Source organism: Diadema antillarum, unplaced genomic scaffold (assembly GCF_040938485.1).
Source record: "Diadema antillarum isolate AM-2024a unplaced genomic scaffold, OU_Dant_1.0 scf00000042, whole genome shotgun sequence".
Classification (NCBI taxonomy): domain Eukaryota; kingdom Metazoa; phylum Echinodermata; class Echinoidea; order Diadematoida; family Diadematidae; genus Diadema; species Diadema antillarum.
Genome location: NW_027270931.1, coordinates 967,953 through 985,825, shown reverse-complemented (window position 1 = coordinate 985,825; position 17,873 = coordinate 967,953). Strand labels below are relative to the sequence as shown.

Sequence of the window (17,873 nt, the reverse complement as noted above, 5' to 3'; positions counted from 1 at the left end):
AATGTATAATGATCACCATTATACGCTATAAATTAATTGATATTGATAGCATTACCGATTACATGTAATTATCTTGCACATTAGGTCCACCAGGATGAGATTTCAGTGATATTTTTCGGGCGATGTCATCCACCTATGTTCAATGCCTTTAATGAAATTGGCCAATTCAAATATGTACTGTCCTTGAAAATTGGGGGGGGGGGGGGGATACCTCTCGGAGGTAAATACTATACTATCTGTTTTTTAGCGATGATGCCAACACTTTAGTTTATATTTTTAAAATAAGTCATAGCCTTTTTTAAGGGGACGGTTAAGTGATTTATCGAGGCAAGTGATTCACAATAAAGTACAAAAATGCTGTAACCCTTGTACGCTCTGAAAAATGGAATGGTAATTCAACATTCTACCTTCTCTTACTACTCCAATCTTTTCGTAAATGTGCAATTAAAACACTCAAAATGTTGACTTTACTAGTCGAAATGTTGGACGACCATTTCAGTAATGTATGGTAATCCAACATTTTGGGTGTTAGATTTGACATAAAAAAATAATGCAGGAGTGACAACATTTAAAATGTTGATGTACCATTTCATTTTTTAGAGTGTAAACCTGGGCGATTGAGACATTTGAACGACGCTGAGGACCTTGCAAACTTTGAAAGTCCTCACGCTAAAAGGTCTCGTTATGCTTTCATGTTTAAGACAACAAAGTCTGGCTGTATAGCGTCGGATGAGGAACGTAATCCAATCTGAAGGAAAGCGTCCCCCCCCCCCCCCCCCCATTAGACTAGAATGTAATTATTTTGATCGCGTTACGTAACGACGGAAAAACCAAATTAGTCTTGAGTAAATGGTGGTATGAGATGGAAACCTGTATTGTGAGTGAAACAGCCGAGAGAACCTTTTCTTGTGCTGTTGCAGTAACAAACTATACACTGATCGTATCTATTGTACGTTCTGATTAGCAATGTCTTCGTTGCAGAGTTTCGTTACCTGAACATTCAATCTTTGTTGATTTTTTTTTTTTTTTTTTTTTTTTTGGGGGGGGGGGGGGACGCATAATGACATACACCTGAGTCTCTCTGCCTCCGAATACATTGTAACTGTAGACTTATACTGATCAACTCACCAGTGATGCATATTTGCACACAGCCTTCGAAATATTAAAAAAAAGAAAGAATCTTGTTGGAATTGCGTTTTTAATTCAATTTGTATTTTGCAAGAATATTTAATGGTTGCTCTGCGAACTGTAAATGTGTTAATAATGATGCATATTAAAACATTTACTGTCCAGCATACGTGCACGGGGAGAGAACTGTGTTTTGTCTTGTTTTTCTTGTTCTTCTTCTTCTTCTTTAGTTCATGAGTTCTGACTTGTGTGCTAGCTATTAGCAGGGTAGCGTGAAGGCTAAACTTCATTTTAATATGTTACTGATCTCTCGGATCCGCTCGTCGCTGGAGCGTTCGTGAGATCACGCCAGCCTATTTACTAGCTGGAAGGATAGAGGCCTAGTTAAAGGAAAGTGACTGAATTCGGGCGTATTCATGAAGCTGCGTATGGGGAAATGTATCCCGGGGATCTCGTGGCATATGTAATGTATTTTCCCTCGCGTCGTCCCGAGTTCTTTTCCGTACGCCACGAGGATGAAGAATCCGTTACGGCACCCCCAAATAATGTAATTAAATACCAATATGTAAGCTGCGGCGCGGGTACGAGACGTGATGAGCTACCCACCCTATTGTGGCCCCATTCAATGGAGAAAAGCGCCACGCTAGTGGCTGTTGTGGTACACACCACCGCTTCTTGTACTCGCATTTGGCTATGTCCGCAGCGTGTGTGTATGTGTAAAAAGATTATGCCCGTGTGTATAACATTGTGTGGAAGTAATGTGTTTTTTAGCGTGCCGTGGTAATGGACTATACGCAGGATGCACAGTATGGCGGCTTCAAAACCGCGGTGCCTCCTAGGCCTTGAATTATTGAAAGTGTGACGCGTTTAAAGCGATCCTTCCTGCTTGAGGTGTAGGAAAAACTGAGCGTGGCATGTCACACAAACACAACACACACAACACACACACACACACACACACACACACACACACACACACACACATTCACACACGCACACATATATACATTGTATTTAGACGCACAATAGATACACTAACGTAATTACTCATGTAAGATTACCTTCAGATAACAAAAAGAGAAGTGTAGTCCCGAGTGAAGGCTTACGTCGAAAATGTCTACCTATTAGGAACCCCACTGTGAGCGAGCATACTCAGCAGTCCCTCACATTTTCCGTATTTTTTCTCCGATGGATGCAGCGTATTGTTCGACGGGAATTTTCCACCCTACCTGCCTCAACTGTACGTACAATACTCAACGCCAGAACTTTTTTTCCCTATCATTATCTAGGCACATCCCGACATTGAACATAATTGAAGATTTTCCGGTTACTCTCTTCGCAGTATTTCGGAAGGACCAGCAATTATAATGATGATAATGATGATAATGATAATAATGATGATAATGATGATAATAATGATGATAATAATAATCATAATAATAATCACCATCATCATCATCATCATCATCATAATCATAATGGTAATAAGAGAAAAATAAGAATCAATATGAAAGAATTGACTGAAAAAAAAAAACCACACCAAATGCTTCTAAATAGAATGATTCGATAGCATAAACCTTTATTTGATAGCACACGACAATACAATACTGCAGTATTGGTAGACGTCGTTCTTCGTTTTGATATATGTTTGTTATATTATTGTTGTTGGTTTTTTTTTTCAAAGCTCACAACAACTTGTAGTCGCCAGTATAGGAAAAGTGTAGAGCTTGACTTCAGATACAGTCAGATATACATCATGACATTACCATTATTTTCTTCTCTGAATGAAAGGCCTTCCATTTTGGGGCAAGACAAGTCCTGCCTATTATCAACGTGGAAGACAATTCCCGAGCTGACTAGTAACAGTGAATACATTTTACATGAAACGTTGGGATGAGGACCTCATAATCACAAATCGTCTGTTTAGGTGACTTTGAAAGGTCAAAGGTTAACAAATTCCAGGAATGAGAGATATACAATGTACTATCAGAGGCTATGATTATGAAGATAGACAGAAAGCTGAATACCTGGGGTAGTTCTCAGGGATGTGTCAAAAGAGATAGGGAGGGAGATTATTTATTAAGCATGGGGAAAGTACGCCGCCATGTCCATGACCATAGTAGATAGAAAGTGCTTTAAACACAAGGTTAGGAGAGAGAGAGAGAGAGAGACAGAAAGAGAATATGACATGACAATAACATGATATCACGTGAGTGCATTACGGGGGGCCCCTGACTCCAACCCACCTGCCGATTATGGCGCGATGACTGATGGCCCACGATGGAATGCTAGCGTAGGCATACCTCTCCAGTTCTGTTCTCCGGACCTATAGTTCCCCCATGTAACAGGACCGGTGTGGGGATGGGATAAGATGCGATTGGATAGCAAAAACGCAGGCCACGCACATCTCTCACACACCTGCTGTTCCTATATATATATATATATATATATATATATATATGATATCGTCGCTTGCCCGGAAGAAGGGAACGAGCGCGCGAATACGCGTAAAAATAGATTTCGAGAAAATCGCAATTTAAAGTTTCAATTGACTATATCTTTGATATTTGAATATCAATACTGCTGAAAATTCACAAGTGAACAGATAATATTCCAATTTGGTACTAGCTAAAGTGGCTATAATGAATAATCTACAAATTTTATGATATTGCTTATGATTTTACCTCATGTCCGTTCGTTCCCTTTTTCCGAGCACACAACTTGCGGACGGTGTTCCCAGTAAAAGGAAACGGAGCTGAGCTGAGTGACTCGTTCCCTTTTACCGGGACGCGTACACGCGCGCAATGTTACCAGTAGAAGGACACGATTCATGTGTTTGTACAGGTTTCTGTGGAATGCGCGAGTCGGTACGACATACTGCTCACTGTGTACCCACGTATGCATTTTTCTGTGGTCGATTAATAAAAATTCATCTGAGGACCCAAAACAAAATGCGGGCTAAGCTATTGAAAATTTCATATCACAGCAGGCAAGGCGAAATACAGCTAGATCTGGGAAATGCAGCAGGTCAACCGTGTACTGTAATAACTCGGGCCTGGGCTAAGTAAAGCCTGTCATTCTAGTCTAGGGTCCTAGGCCTAGCCTAGTCTACTTTAGTACTTTATTTTAGGCTAACTTATTAGAGTCTTAGTAGTAGAGTCTAGAAGTACTAGAGTAGGCCTACTAGTAGGCTATAATTATTGTCCAGATCTCGACAGATCGGGGTCTAGGTTACGGTTTAACTTGAGCCTTAAGGTACAATATGAAATAGGCCTATGTTTTTTTCTTTTGGTTTTCACTTAGGAAACATAATAGGCCTATAACGCAAAATCAACAAGTTCCCCCGCCCCCCTTATTTACCGTGATGTGTCTTGCTGCCAGGCCCAGGGTTCATGGTCCATGACCTGAGGTTGGGGCAGGATCGGAGTTCTAAATTTATATTCAAAGGCTTAAGCCACGTTCCCAAACTTTGGCTCTCAGCGTTCGGGTATGGAAATGCAGCACGGTGACAAGTAATTGACGTGAAAGCGGACTCATGCCATGGGACCCTCTATATTCTGTATTCCAATGGGAACTAAATCTTCTTGTTCTTAAAATTGTGACTTTTAGCTATGGCTAGAGCCTACATTTTATGTTTTGTTTCAGTTTTTAAGTAATTTTTTAATGAATTTAAATGTAGAGTATATCCAGCATCTATTTTTTTCCCATGGAGCTGAAAATTTTGGTCAGCTTCGCATTAATTGTAATAATGACCTCCCAACATTTGTGAAGCCGTGATATTATTAATCGACAGAGCCTTATCGCCTTCTATTTTGGGGTTGAGTAAATGTACTTATAGTTATACATCCTACTTAATCGAGACATCCGTATTGACTTTTAATTTGGGGTGGGATGCATACAGATTCTGTCTATAATTACCATTAAACTTCGGTTTATTTTTTCTTGTAAATTGGGAATAGTTTTCTTCCTTGTATTTTGTTTTCCAATCTAGGATGGGGTGAACCCCTGTACATTAGTTGTTTTTATTTTGTGTGTGTGTGTGTGTGTGTGTGTGTGTTTTCTTTCTTACATTCTTTTTTCTTTTTTTTTTCTTGCCTGGAGAGCTGGCGAGGCCTGTAACACTTCCTATCTAGAACGTATAAAAAACAAAAAACAAAAACAAATTAGAGAGCATACACGTAAATGAAATATTCATCGTTTATCTTCTACTTCTAATGACCTTCAACCATACCCTCACTTCATCAGACAAGGAATAGTACAGGGAGAATGGAAATATGCAAAACATAAATCCCCCCCCCCCCCCCCCCTTTAACCTCTCACTCACTTTCATCTACTGTATTTCCTTTCAGCCTTATCAAATGAAATAGACACAGACACACAATTCCTGCTCACATCTTGCTCTTCTCTGAGACAGTAGGAAATAGATATTGCGTTGTTCCTTGTTATAAGGTATGATAGTATATTTATTTGAAAATAAATAAAATGGAGAGAATTTCATTCACAACAGTAATAAATAAATTCATCAATAGCAATTAGACAATTCATAAATTATTCATTAAATACAGCAACATCAGTGTAACCAAAATGAATGCCTTAAATAGATCTACTCATGTAACTATTATCCCGATATCTAGAGTCTGCATTTCTTTCGGCATTTATGCAACATTCTCCAGAAATATATATGTATGGTCTTCAAAATATGATCACATTTCTAAATGAAAAGTACACATTTCATCTTTGATATTCATCACCTCAATATAAGCTCCTAAAATCCATCAGCATTGTTTCATGATAAATTATATGGGTATATAATCATCTCTTTCTTTCCTCATGTACCTAAAATAGACAGTTTTATAAAATAAATTATGTCCCTAAAACACCATAAGAGTTCTAAATTTCCATTTCTAGTGTGTCAGGAATCAAGTGGTTACAATTTATTTTAGTCAACAGAGCTGCAGTCCTACCAAATTGAGTCGTATCATTTCTACAAAATGTTCTCCAAGCTTTTTTTTTTTCCAATATCTAACTTTTTTTAGAGCAGATTTTTTTTTTTTTCAGTTAAGATACAACAGTAACAGTTTCAGCATCACTGTCTAGGAGGTTTAATTATATTCTAGTGAATTAAAAACAACTGTGTTTAGTATAAATAATTATATACATATATATATATATCACTAAGGAAGCCAATCCTGGAAAAGAGCATCTCATTCCAGTGAAAACCAGTAGGTAAATATGTATATTTCATGACAATCATCATTTCAGTCATTCACAATTAAACCCATTAGACCAAAGAAATTACTTTGCAGACTTTACAATCCAGTTAACAGCTTCAAGTTTGAGTCATACTATCATTTGAATAATAAACAGTAGATTATCATTACAAGAAAATTATATCTAAACTCAAAATTAAAGAAATGATTAATTTTAATTTATTAATTAATTTTTTTCAGGAAAATCATGATTTTTCCCAATCCTGAGTGCAACACATGTCAAATGTTGAAATTAGCTTTAGCAACAGCCACGTTGTGTTTCATACACTAAGAACTGAATTGCATTCCATGAGCAAATGCCCACTCTCAAGATACTTCTGATCGATGATACTGATGCGTGAAGTCCGAACAATATACATCAGAGCAGCCGAAATAAATCTTTAAGATGAAAAGCCCTTGGTTTAACTCGTTAAAAAGTTAAAGTTTTAATGTACCACTGCACAACAAAAAATTATTGGAGGCATACTCTCAGTATACATTGTATCTGATAAACATTTAAGATTTTCTCTTCAACTACACACATTGAAGATTAGTTTTTCAGCGCATCTGAAAATCATTGGAGACATTCTTGTACACTTATGCAAACACGAACATCACTAAAGACTAACTCTTTAGCAAACTTGAAAATAATAGAACAGCTAGTCTTCAGCAAACGTGAATATCACTGAAATTTTACTCTTCAGCAATCCTGAAAATCATTGAAGACTTGCTCTTCAGCAAACTTACAAAACATTGAAGACTTACTCTCCAGCAAACCTGAATATAATTGAAGACTCGCTCTCCAGCAAACCTGTAAAACATTGAAGACTCACTCTCCAGCAAACCTGTAAAACATTGAAGACTCACTCTCCAGGAAATCTGAAAAACATTGAAGACTCACTCTCCAGCAAGCCTGAATATCATTGAAGACTTACTCTCCAGCAAACCTGAATTTCATTGAAGACATACTCTCCATCAAACCTACAAATCATTGAAAACTCACTCTCCAGCAAACCTCAATATCACTGAAGACTTGCTCTCCAGCAAACCTGAATATCATTGTAAACTTACACTACAGCAAACATGCAAATCATTGAAAACTCACTCTCCAGCAAACCTCAATATCACTGAAGACTTGCTCTCCAGCAAACCTGAATATCACTGTAGACTTACACTACAGCAAACCTGAAAATCATTGAAGATTTACTATCCAGCAAACCTGAATATCATAGAAAACTTGCTCTCCAGCAAACCCGAATATCATTGAAGACTCACTCTCCAGCAAACCTGAAATCATTGAAGACTTACTCTCCAGCAAACCTTGAAGACTTGCACTACAGCAAACCTGAATATCATAGAAAACTTGCTCTCCAGCAAACCTGAAAATCATTGAAGACTTGCACTACAGCAAACCTGAATATCATTGAAAACTTGCTCTCCAGCAAACCTGAATATCATTGAAGACTCACTCTCCAGCAAACCTGAAAATCATTGAAGACTTGCTCTCCAGCAAAACTGAATATTATTGAATACTTACTCTCCATCAAACCTGAATATCATTGAAGACTTGCACTACAGCAAACATGAATATTATTGAAGACTTGCTCTCCAGCAAACCTGAATATAATTGAAGACTTACTCTCCAGCAAACCTGAAAATCATTGAAGACTCACTCTCCAGCAAACCTGGAAATCATTGAAGACTTGCTCTCCAGCAAACCTGAATATCATTGAAGACTTGCTCTCTAACAAACCTGAAAATCATTGAAGACTTGACTCTCTCATCAAACGTGAATATCATTGAAGACTTGCTCTCCAGGAATATCATTGAAGACTTACTCTCCAGCAAACCTGAATATCCATTGAAGACTTGCACTACAGCAAACTGAAGATCATGAAGAGCTATTCTTCAGCATGCTCCACATAGCTCTCATTGTCTTCAACCTGTGAGCCAGCAGCATGTGCAGGAAGATCTCTGTAAAAGGAATGGTATACACGAGGAATAACCAGGGTGTCACAGAGGTTGATGAGATCTGACTTCTTTGCTGAGCTGATCTTCAACATGTCCTTGTACAACATCTCAAGTTTGGGTACCTTCATTCTGCGACAAGAGGCAGAAACCTTGAGTTCACTGAAGTCGTCGTCAAAGCTGTAGCGAAACTTGATGGTCAAGGGAGATGCCTTCTCATACCTCAAGTGTTTCAGTTTCATCCACTGCACTTTGTTCCCTTCCACATCTCTCTGTGTGTTCGGGAGGATTTCAGAGGCCAGTCCTTTCAGATCAAAGAACTCTTCATGGCTCATTTGTTTAACCTCATAGGGCTTCTTTTGGCGGGACATGGTGACAACTGTGGACCATTGATTTGGGTGATACACTGCCACTTTGCGTTTTGTACGCTCTATCGCACTATGAACTGAATCGCATTCCATTTGCGTATGCCCGCTCTCAAGATACTTCTGATCAATGACCTTGATGTGTGAAGTCCGAACAACATACATCAGAGCAGCCGAAACAAACTTGTTTCTGTTTTGCCCCCCACAGCAATCGCTGTAGAGGGTTACATGCGTTACTGTGTCTGGCAGAGCCTGGAGAAGATGAATAAGGCAGGAACCAACTTCACAAGACCCTCTGTTACCTTGAACCTCACTCCAGAGAAAACAAAGTACATCACTGTTTGCCTGGTTATAGAACGTAAGATTATATGATGATAATTTACGTTTGTAGTAGAGTACAGATGTCAAAGCAGATGGACAACTCAGGACCTGTTGCAAATCAAAGGTAAATGAAGCACTACTTTGACATGCCTGGGCCCTGGCTTTGTCCCGCTCTTTCTCGTCTCTCGCCCTCTGCTTGTTGTGCAAGTGCTGCTGGTGCTCTTCTTGCAGATCTTCTCTTTCCTCCAGGGTGGCATTGTCATACCTTGTGCAACTTTTGCACTCATCTTTCTTCGGAACAAAGAAACCCAGGTTAAACTCGTTGTTAAACACTTTTCGATAGATCTTACTTGATTGTGGGTTTGTTGATGATTCTTTGTACATATTGTACATTTTTGAGATACTCAGCTCTGTAGGAAGATACTGGCGGGAGCTGGAAGATCTGCAATAATGGGAATCAATGACCTTGAAACTCTTGATATGAGAGCGAATTTCATCTAATGCCTCTTCTGGGGTCTTGTTTTTAGGTGACTGTTTGCCCCTTTGGTCTTTTTTGGAGAAGGAAAGACCAGCTTTCTTTTTTAAGGTGTAGTACACCGTCTTAGCCTTGATGTCAAAGGTACTCAGGAAAAATTTCTGACATACTTTTTGCAGCCCATTGGTGGTAGGAAGGAAGTACTTATTGCGAGGGATTTTTCCACCTGTAACATTTGTTGGCTTTACATGCTGACAGATAAAATCTCTTTGCCTCTCGTAAGAGCCACACTCCCAATAGCTGTTAAACAGCTCCTCCCTTACATCTACTGAGATCTTAGTACTACACTTAACTTTACAAGAAGCTCCGCATGGAGGGCCTACACAGCGTGCTTGGTGCTGTTTCCCATCTCTGGCCTTGTATGGGAGCCCATGGCTCCTTCGCTCTTTGCGCATGTGTTGCTTCCACCTGGTCGGATCTGCAGTCTTTTTTCTTGCTTTCCCATTCTGTGAAATAACAAACATATGAGAAATTTATTAATGATACAATATGCATGTGTGTGTGGTGGAGGGGGGGGGGGGGGGGGAGGGGAAGTGATATAACCACCTAATTTTTTTTTTTTATAATTACAAGCATAAATTACCATAATATTGTAATCTTACATTCTATACCCAGACAAACAGTGATGTCCTTTTTTTCTCTGGTTCAAGGTAACAGAGGGTCTTGTGAAGTTGGTTCCTGCCTTATTCATCTTCACCAGGCTCAGGAGACAGTAACATATGTAACCATCTATAGAGATTGCTTGGGGGGGGGGGGGGGGGGGAACAAAACCAAGTCTGCTTTCGGTTGCCCCGTTGTATGTTGTCAGGTCTCACATGAGGTTACAGGCCATAGGTTTCTTGGATACAGAGCAACAGAGCACCAAATGCGCAAGGTGGCTGGTTATCACCCAATTTAGCTGGGCATACGTATCATGGTGTGCCCAAGTCATAACGTGAGGCCAAACAAATGAGCCATAATGAACTCTTTGATCTGAAGCCTGGGGACATCATTTAAGTTTGGAAGTCAGTATAGTTTTACCTATCAAGGAGGAATAACTGCATATGTGACCGTGCACCTCAAAACGAACATAAAGTCGCACACACTGATTTTGCGTGAGGACTGAAAATAAGTGAAATGGGTCAACGTAGCCGAATTTGGCTTTTTTATATTTTCTGAAAGAGCGGGTCTTCTTTTACATTATGCAAAATTTGGTATCATAAAACGGGCAGGAAAGTGTGTTTTTTTAGCAGTTTATCTCGATCATTTTTGGTAGAATAGTGTGATTAGATGTGTCTTTAGAATCTCTTTTTCATTTCTGAAAAACCTTGTCCACACTCTTCACTTTCAACTCTAATAACTTTTGAAAGGATAATGCTACCGCTTTGAAAGTTGGCATTAATTATGGACAGAATGTGTTAATGAGGCATCTTTAATTTCAGTTTAATCTAATAAGCTCTTCATTGTTGTTACTCTGGTGGTTTACTTCCTGTTTTTTGTCCCATTCATCGCACAGCCAGCACGGTTTGGTAAAGATTAAGCGCTTGAATAGACACTGATGTGTCACGCAGGGGGGGGGGGGGGGGGGGGGGGGGGAGCAAATAAGAGTGTGATCAGTTTGTCACGGACAATCTGAAAATTTTCAAAGTTTGAAGGTCTGTCATAAAGAAAGGATGATATGTGATGAATTGGTTTATGTTTTATTGTAAAGGGTTCCACTAAGTTTATTGGCAGTATCCCGAATTTGGTTACCATGGTAATCAATCTGCATGATAATCCATGAAATGTGCAAAATCACGGACAGACCAGATAGAAATCTGGTGCTTTCTATTACTCTTTTGCGATCTTTACCTTAAGAGCTTTGATTTGCCCAAAACTTTTAATTGCAGATGTTAACCAGATATCTGTAAGATCCTATGACCTACGTTTAGTCAAATGCCTGAACAGAATGAACAAACTTTACCTCAGAGAGTCTTGGAATGTCCTCACCAACACGAGTACTTGACAGGCCGCATACCGGTATTGGCTGCATTAAAAATATGTACATATGAATGAATATTATAGTAAGGATTGTTAACCAGTTGAGTGTCAATCAATCAAATGGTATACAATTGACACAAACATAAACTTAGAATTCAAAACTTCATTCAGGTACAGCAAAACTTTTAAAGCCATAATTTAACATTTTCCACATTTAAGAAATTGGAGCTGCATGGTCCTACATGCTATCAGAATGTGTAATGGGGTGTAAAATGAATCTGTGAAAAAAATTATGCTTCCTTGTTTTCATTTAGTGCTTCAAAAAAGTGAACACCTAAAATATCACCTCCATAGATTACTGTGTTGGCTTATTTGGTGGGAGATGCTTACATAATAAAAGAAAATGTGAAAGGAAAGGGTTTGGAAACTCAGTGTGAGATTCAAGACTGTTCAATTCCCTTTTTTATAGTAGGCCTAGGGGGTGCATCTCTGGTCTGATAGACTATGTAACAAAACAGTTTTATGCATATTTATATATTTTTGCATTTACATTTTGTCACAAATTTGGCCAGAGTAGAATTTTCAATGTGACTTTGTTACTGAAGCAAGACAAAATATGACCACATGACCAGAACAGTATTCTGGCACCTCAAGGCCAATATAATGTAAACATGCCAGCACTAAGCCTCATACAAAGAATCTTTAAAACAGCAAACAATGTCTACTGGCTGTTTCACGGATATTTTTCAAACTTTACTAGCCTGATGCCTTGTAAATATCACAAGGTAACAGACGTTTCAATGTTCTTGGTTAATTACGACATTGAGGTGTATATTGGAAATATTTGCAAGTGAGATCTCTCGTCTTTAAATCATAAATTACAAGTACACGGTATTTACCTCAGACTGGAGTGTCTTTTCTTGACTTGGATCTAAAGAATTCCCATCATTTTCAGTAGATGCAGGTGCCTATTATGGAAAAGAATTTATGTACATGGACATCAAATTAAAATACAGCTATTCAAATCTAATAATTTAGCAATCTGGTGGGCATTTCATCCAGTGTTTTTGTCAGTGATTTCACTTATTAATGTGCTCTTAGCCAATCAGATGCAAGGATTTCAGTAGCTTATAACAACTGTCGGTGACGAGCAAGTTTCATGATATGCTCCCCTGGTAGATGAATATTTTTTTCATTCACTAAAGATCAACGTTACAAGGCAAAGTACTTCTGACATTTGATTAAACACTCAATCACAAGGCCTGATGCAAAGACTATAGATTAGCACACCGGCCCGTATTCTCGAAGGAAAACCGTGGTTTAAACCATGGTTTATGCAAATTTCATGGTACACCGGAGCACCACTGCTATAACACGCTCTGGTGCGTACACTAAGGTCCAATCATCCCGATGATAAGCGCATGTGTTGGCAAAGGGCGCGAAGTTCACGCTTGTTGCCATGGTTTAGACCACGGTTTATGTAAATTCATTATGCGTCAATTTACATAAACCGTGGTCTAAACCATGGCAACAAGGGTGGAATTTGCGTCCTTTGCCAACACATGAGCGCTAATCATCGGGATGATTGAACCTAAATGTACGCGCCAGAGTGTGTTATAGCAGTGGCGCTCCGGTATACCATGAAATTTGCATAAATCGTGGTTTAAACCACGGTTTTCCTTCGAGAATACGGGCCACCATGTCTAATGGCTGTTTAATAGATATATTTGTTAAATATCTAGTCCAATCTCTTATGAACCTACATTTTAATGTTCCTGGTTAATGACATTGAGGTGGATATTTGCAACTTTGATCTCCTGCTTTTAAATCATAAATAACAACTATTTACCTCAGAGTGGAGAGTCTTTTCTGGACTTGGTTTTGAAGAATCCTGATCATTTGCAGTTGATGACGATGCCTATTATGGAAAGAAGGTAACTGATAAATTATATCGAAATGACAACAAAACTACTCAAAACTAATCATTTGGAAATATGGTAAATTACATTTTTTTGTCATTCACTGTCTTAATCTTGTGTTGAAGATCAAAAATCATAAGGTGATTATTTCTGACATTTGATGTAAACACTCCAGCACTAGGTTTGGTACAAAGACTTAATAGTACAGCGAACATTTGGATATGGATATTTAAATTCCAAATCTACCAAAACCTATACCTTATAAATTTCACGATTGCAACTTACATTTTAATGTTTTTGGTTGATTATGGCATTGAGGTGAATCTCCTGCCTTTACAATAAATAATAAGCATTTACCTCAGACTGTAGAGTCTTTTCTTGACTTGGTTTTGAAGAACTCTGATCATTTGCAGCTGATGAAGGTGCCTACAAGTATTATGGAAAGGAAATACATCTAGAAAAGATATCAAAATGACAACAAAGCTACTCAAAACTAATAATTCAGAAATCTGGTGAATAACCTTTTTTTTTTGTTTCATTCAGTGTTGCAAACTTGTGTTAAAGATCAACGACATAAGGTAGATTACTTTTGACATTCGATGTAAACACACCAGCAGTAGGCCTGATACAAAGGCTTTATAGTATAGTACAGTGAACAATGTCTAACAGCTGTTCTATGGATATTTCTCAAAACCTACTATTACTGTACCTAAACCTTGTAAATTTCACAAATGCAACCTAAATTTTATTATTTTTGGATAATCATGGCATTGAGGTGGATTTCTGCCTTTATAACAAATAACAAGTATTTACCCTAGACTGGAGAGTCTTTTCTTGACTTGGTTTTGAAGAATTCTGATCATTTGCAGTTGATGACGGTGCCTGTTCAGGGAAGAATGCATGTGAAAAAGATCTAAAATTGACAATACAGCTAATCAAATATAATAATTCAGAAATCTTGTGAATCACTTTTTTTCTTCATTTGCTGTTGTAAGTGTTACAGATACATTATACGGCAGATTACTTCTGACATTCGATGGGGTATCTAAGAGGATATTAAAATGTAACATTCAATGTAAACACTCAACCATTAGGCCTGATAAATAGTTTAATAGTATATCAAAGAATATCCAATGGTTGTTTTATGAGTATTTTTTTTTGTTGTTGTTGAAATATTCTAGTCCATTGCTTTGCAAATCTTACAAATGCTACTCACATTTAAACGTTCTTGGTTAATTGTGACTGCCATTTAATACATCATGAATTACAAGCATTTACCTCAGACTGGAGTGCATTTTCTTTACTTGATTCTGAAGAATTCCCATCATTTCTGGTTGATGAAGGTACCTATGCATGTGAGGTAGAAAGAAAAAACATAATTTAGAAAAGATATAAAAATGACAATAGAGCTTAATAAATCTAATGATTAAGAATTCTGGTCAATTCCTTTTTTTCCATTCACAGTTTTAAGTGTAAAAAATTAGTATTCTAAGGCAGATTACTTCTGACATTTGATGGGCTAAGTAAGAGAGCAATAAAATGTAACTGGAAATTGCAGATGTTTCCTAACACAACATAATTTCATAATGAGAAATCAAGTACACAAACACAACTGGATCTAAAAACAAATTCCATTATTTAACTTTATGTAGTAACATGTTTTAAATCATAATTATTGAATTTTAATAGTAGTAGCCCATTTCAAGTGACTGCAAATATACACAAGAAATTCTTCAGATAACTGCTGATCTTAGAACAATGCTTTAAAAAGAATTTTCAGCCACCAGTATTTTACAGATCAAGAAGCAGCAAAAAAAAGGGATTTTCTTTTGTTTTTCTTTACTCTGAATTTGATGTGACATCATGACAAAATTCTAATTAACCTTTATTTCTTATAAGTGATTTAGTGATATCCTTATTACCAGCTTACATCATTTGTATGACAGTTCTCTATCAGTATTTCTTTCACAATACTGCAAAGTTCCAATAAAGTCATGATAATGATGGAATCCTGTACCTTTAAATCACGAATTACACAAATCATGAATTACACACAAACCCAGAATGAAGTGTTTGAGTGGCCATTTATTAGCTAATTGCATCTGCTGTAGACTACCAAGAAGTTGTAGGCCTACATGTAGTTGGTAGAAGTGCTAATTATGGAAATACATGAATAAAACAAATCAAAACAGTGATGAGGCAATGGATCAATCCCTCCCAATGCCATTCTTCCAATTTTTGAAGAGTTATCATAACTACTGTATACAAGATATTACATTTTGATGCCTATTTTGTGAGTATGCCAATTTTGTCAGCCAATTGTGATAAGATATGTGTACTTCAGTTACCATAACTTGCTCACCACTGTACTCATGGTTTTTAAAAAAATATATTAATTTTATGTTTGAATTGAACTTACTTGTGCAGAAAATCTGGCAAGCGGAATGTTATCATCTTCTTCCTCTGAACTCTCTGAATCCACCATCATACTTTCCTCTTCTTCTCCTTCATCCTTTTCCTCTGGAACACGGAGGACTGTGCCTTCCCATATTTCAGTTTTTTTTTTACTAGTCTTCCACTCCATGATAATTGTGGATCCTGGGTGCGGCGGTCCATCGGGGCAAATGATGTCCTTCACTGCAACTGTATTTTCTTTGCCATCTCTTTTCCACTGCACAAGGATGAGATCTTCTGGGTCCATTGATCTATCATTAACAAAATAAAAACAAAAGGAATCTTTACTCTTAATCAATATGAATCTTTCTCTAGTTTCCCATCTTTCTTTGAATACTTAATTAATTTATAGATCTAAAGAGTTTTATGAAATATTTTATCATTTATATGGACATAAAATTATTGCATATATATGTATAAAATAGTTCATAAAACTCTTTAGATCTAAAGTAGTATTAAAAAATAGCTGGGACCTTAGAGAAAGACTGTGATCCTATATAGAGCAACATTGGCATATGAGGCAATTAATAATCATTATTCATCATTAACTACTTAAGACTTCTAAGTAAAGGTCAATTTAATTCACCAGAAGTTAATGGTACTATGTCTGGTCTATCAGCCAAAGCCTATTTTGAAAGTGTTTTATATTTGTGGAGCCCAAGAACTTGAAGCTCAATTTACCATACCAGACAATGACATTCATCTGTAAACTTTGATATAGACTTAGAAATTTCAATTTAAAAATTAAATTTGAGTCAAAAGCGTTGATAATTTTTTTTTTTCATTTGAAATGCCGGAAGTTGACGACAAGGGCTGAAGAGCACATTTGAATTTTAATCCGATCAAATACAAGTGTAGTCTGAACGAATTGTAAGATCTTGAATTTGAAAATATGGCCATGGGCCATCTTCGATCGATTCATTGCATTTAATCCTACTTATTAAGCCTGAGAAATGTTTCCACGTTTTAAATTTCTATTTTCATTTCAGTCAGAGCAGTCAACTAGAAATTTTAATCTAATTAAATGAAGGCGTAAATCGGCATTTAAAGATTATTAGATAAACTGTAACAGTACTAGACTGGACAGTCACTAAATCATTATAAAGATCTGGAGCATTTTTTTTACTTTAATTTATTTTTGTTTCTTTGTATTTCTTATCCATCGAGTATTATTGTGGACCTAAAATTGATCGAGATCTTATGATTATCCAACTTAATTAGATCTAAGCCTAAGTGCGTTTAATACGCCTGCAGAGTTTGGGTAAGCGCAGTTGAAATATTTTTATTTCTAGAGTAAACCGATTTTAAACCTAAAGTTAGACCTTGGCATGTTGTTTGTTTGACGTTGATCAAGACTTCAGAGAATGAAGGACTCACTTTAGTTTAGACATCTATCAGATAGATCGACGGCAAGCAACTGCAACTCCTAATCCAAACTAGTCCAGACAGTACGCACACTTACGTCCAGTACTTACACGAGTAATGTCAGATCCAAGAGTAATGCCTAAGACTAAGTCACAGATCCACTCCGGGGCCCGTACGGCGAGTAGAAATGCCAAACGGACATTTTGATCAGTGGCCGACCAGTACACTTTGTACATGTACAGTGTTTCACAGCATTGATATTGCACTGTGGGTGTGTGTGGATTTCGTATTCTATTGACTTTTGTATTTCTATCGACTATTGGAATGCTTTTCTTTATCAAATCATGAATCTTGAGGACAGGCATATTCCTAGTACTATAAGTCTAGAATCTAGCAGAAGTAGCAGCTGTGATTGCACGTTCAGAATTAGAAGCTAACCTGTTCAATTTCCATCACCCTTTATAAAACTTAAAAGTTTATTATTTACACAACACGTTGCACTGCACTACACAAAATATTGCGTTTGGGACTAAGCGTAGTTCGCAGTGATCGAAATACCGTGTAAATTATGTTTTGTAGAGAAAACTTGCGATCAAAGTGGCATTATTTA

The 17,873-nt window shown here is 37.4% G+C and overlaps 2 protein-coding genes across 2 annotated transcripts in view; one reads left to right on the top strand and one right to left on the bottom strand.

The window, feature by feature from the left end:
• Positions 1–17,873, top strand: part of LOC139713117 (voltage-dependent calcium channel type A subunit alpha-1-like) — a 303,372-nt gene that overhangs the window by 55,939 nt on the left and 229,560 nt on the right. The gene's annotated exons all lie outside the window — the stretch shown is intronic.
• LOC139713056 (uncharacterized) lies at positions 8,279–16,204 on the bottom strand. Its single transcript, XM_071624820.1, has 8 exons — positions 15,864–16,204; positions 14,723–14,791; positions 14,258–14,326; positions 13,802–13,870; positions 13,375–13,443; positions 12,425–12,493; positions 11,509–11,571; positions 8,279–10,012 (listed from the first exon to the last, which is right to left on the bottom strand). The coding sequence occupies exons 1-8, from the start codon at positions 16,143–16,145 to the stop codon at positions 8,279–8,281; spliced, it is 2,424 nt and encodes an 807-aa protein (XP_071480921.1). The 5' UTR covers positions 16,146–16,204.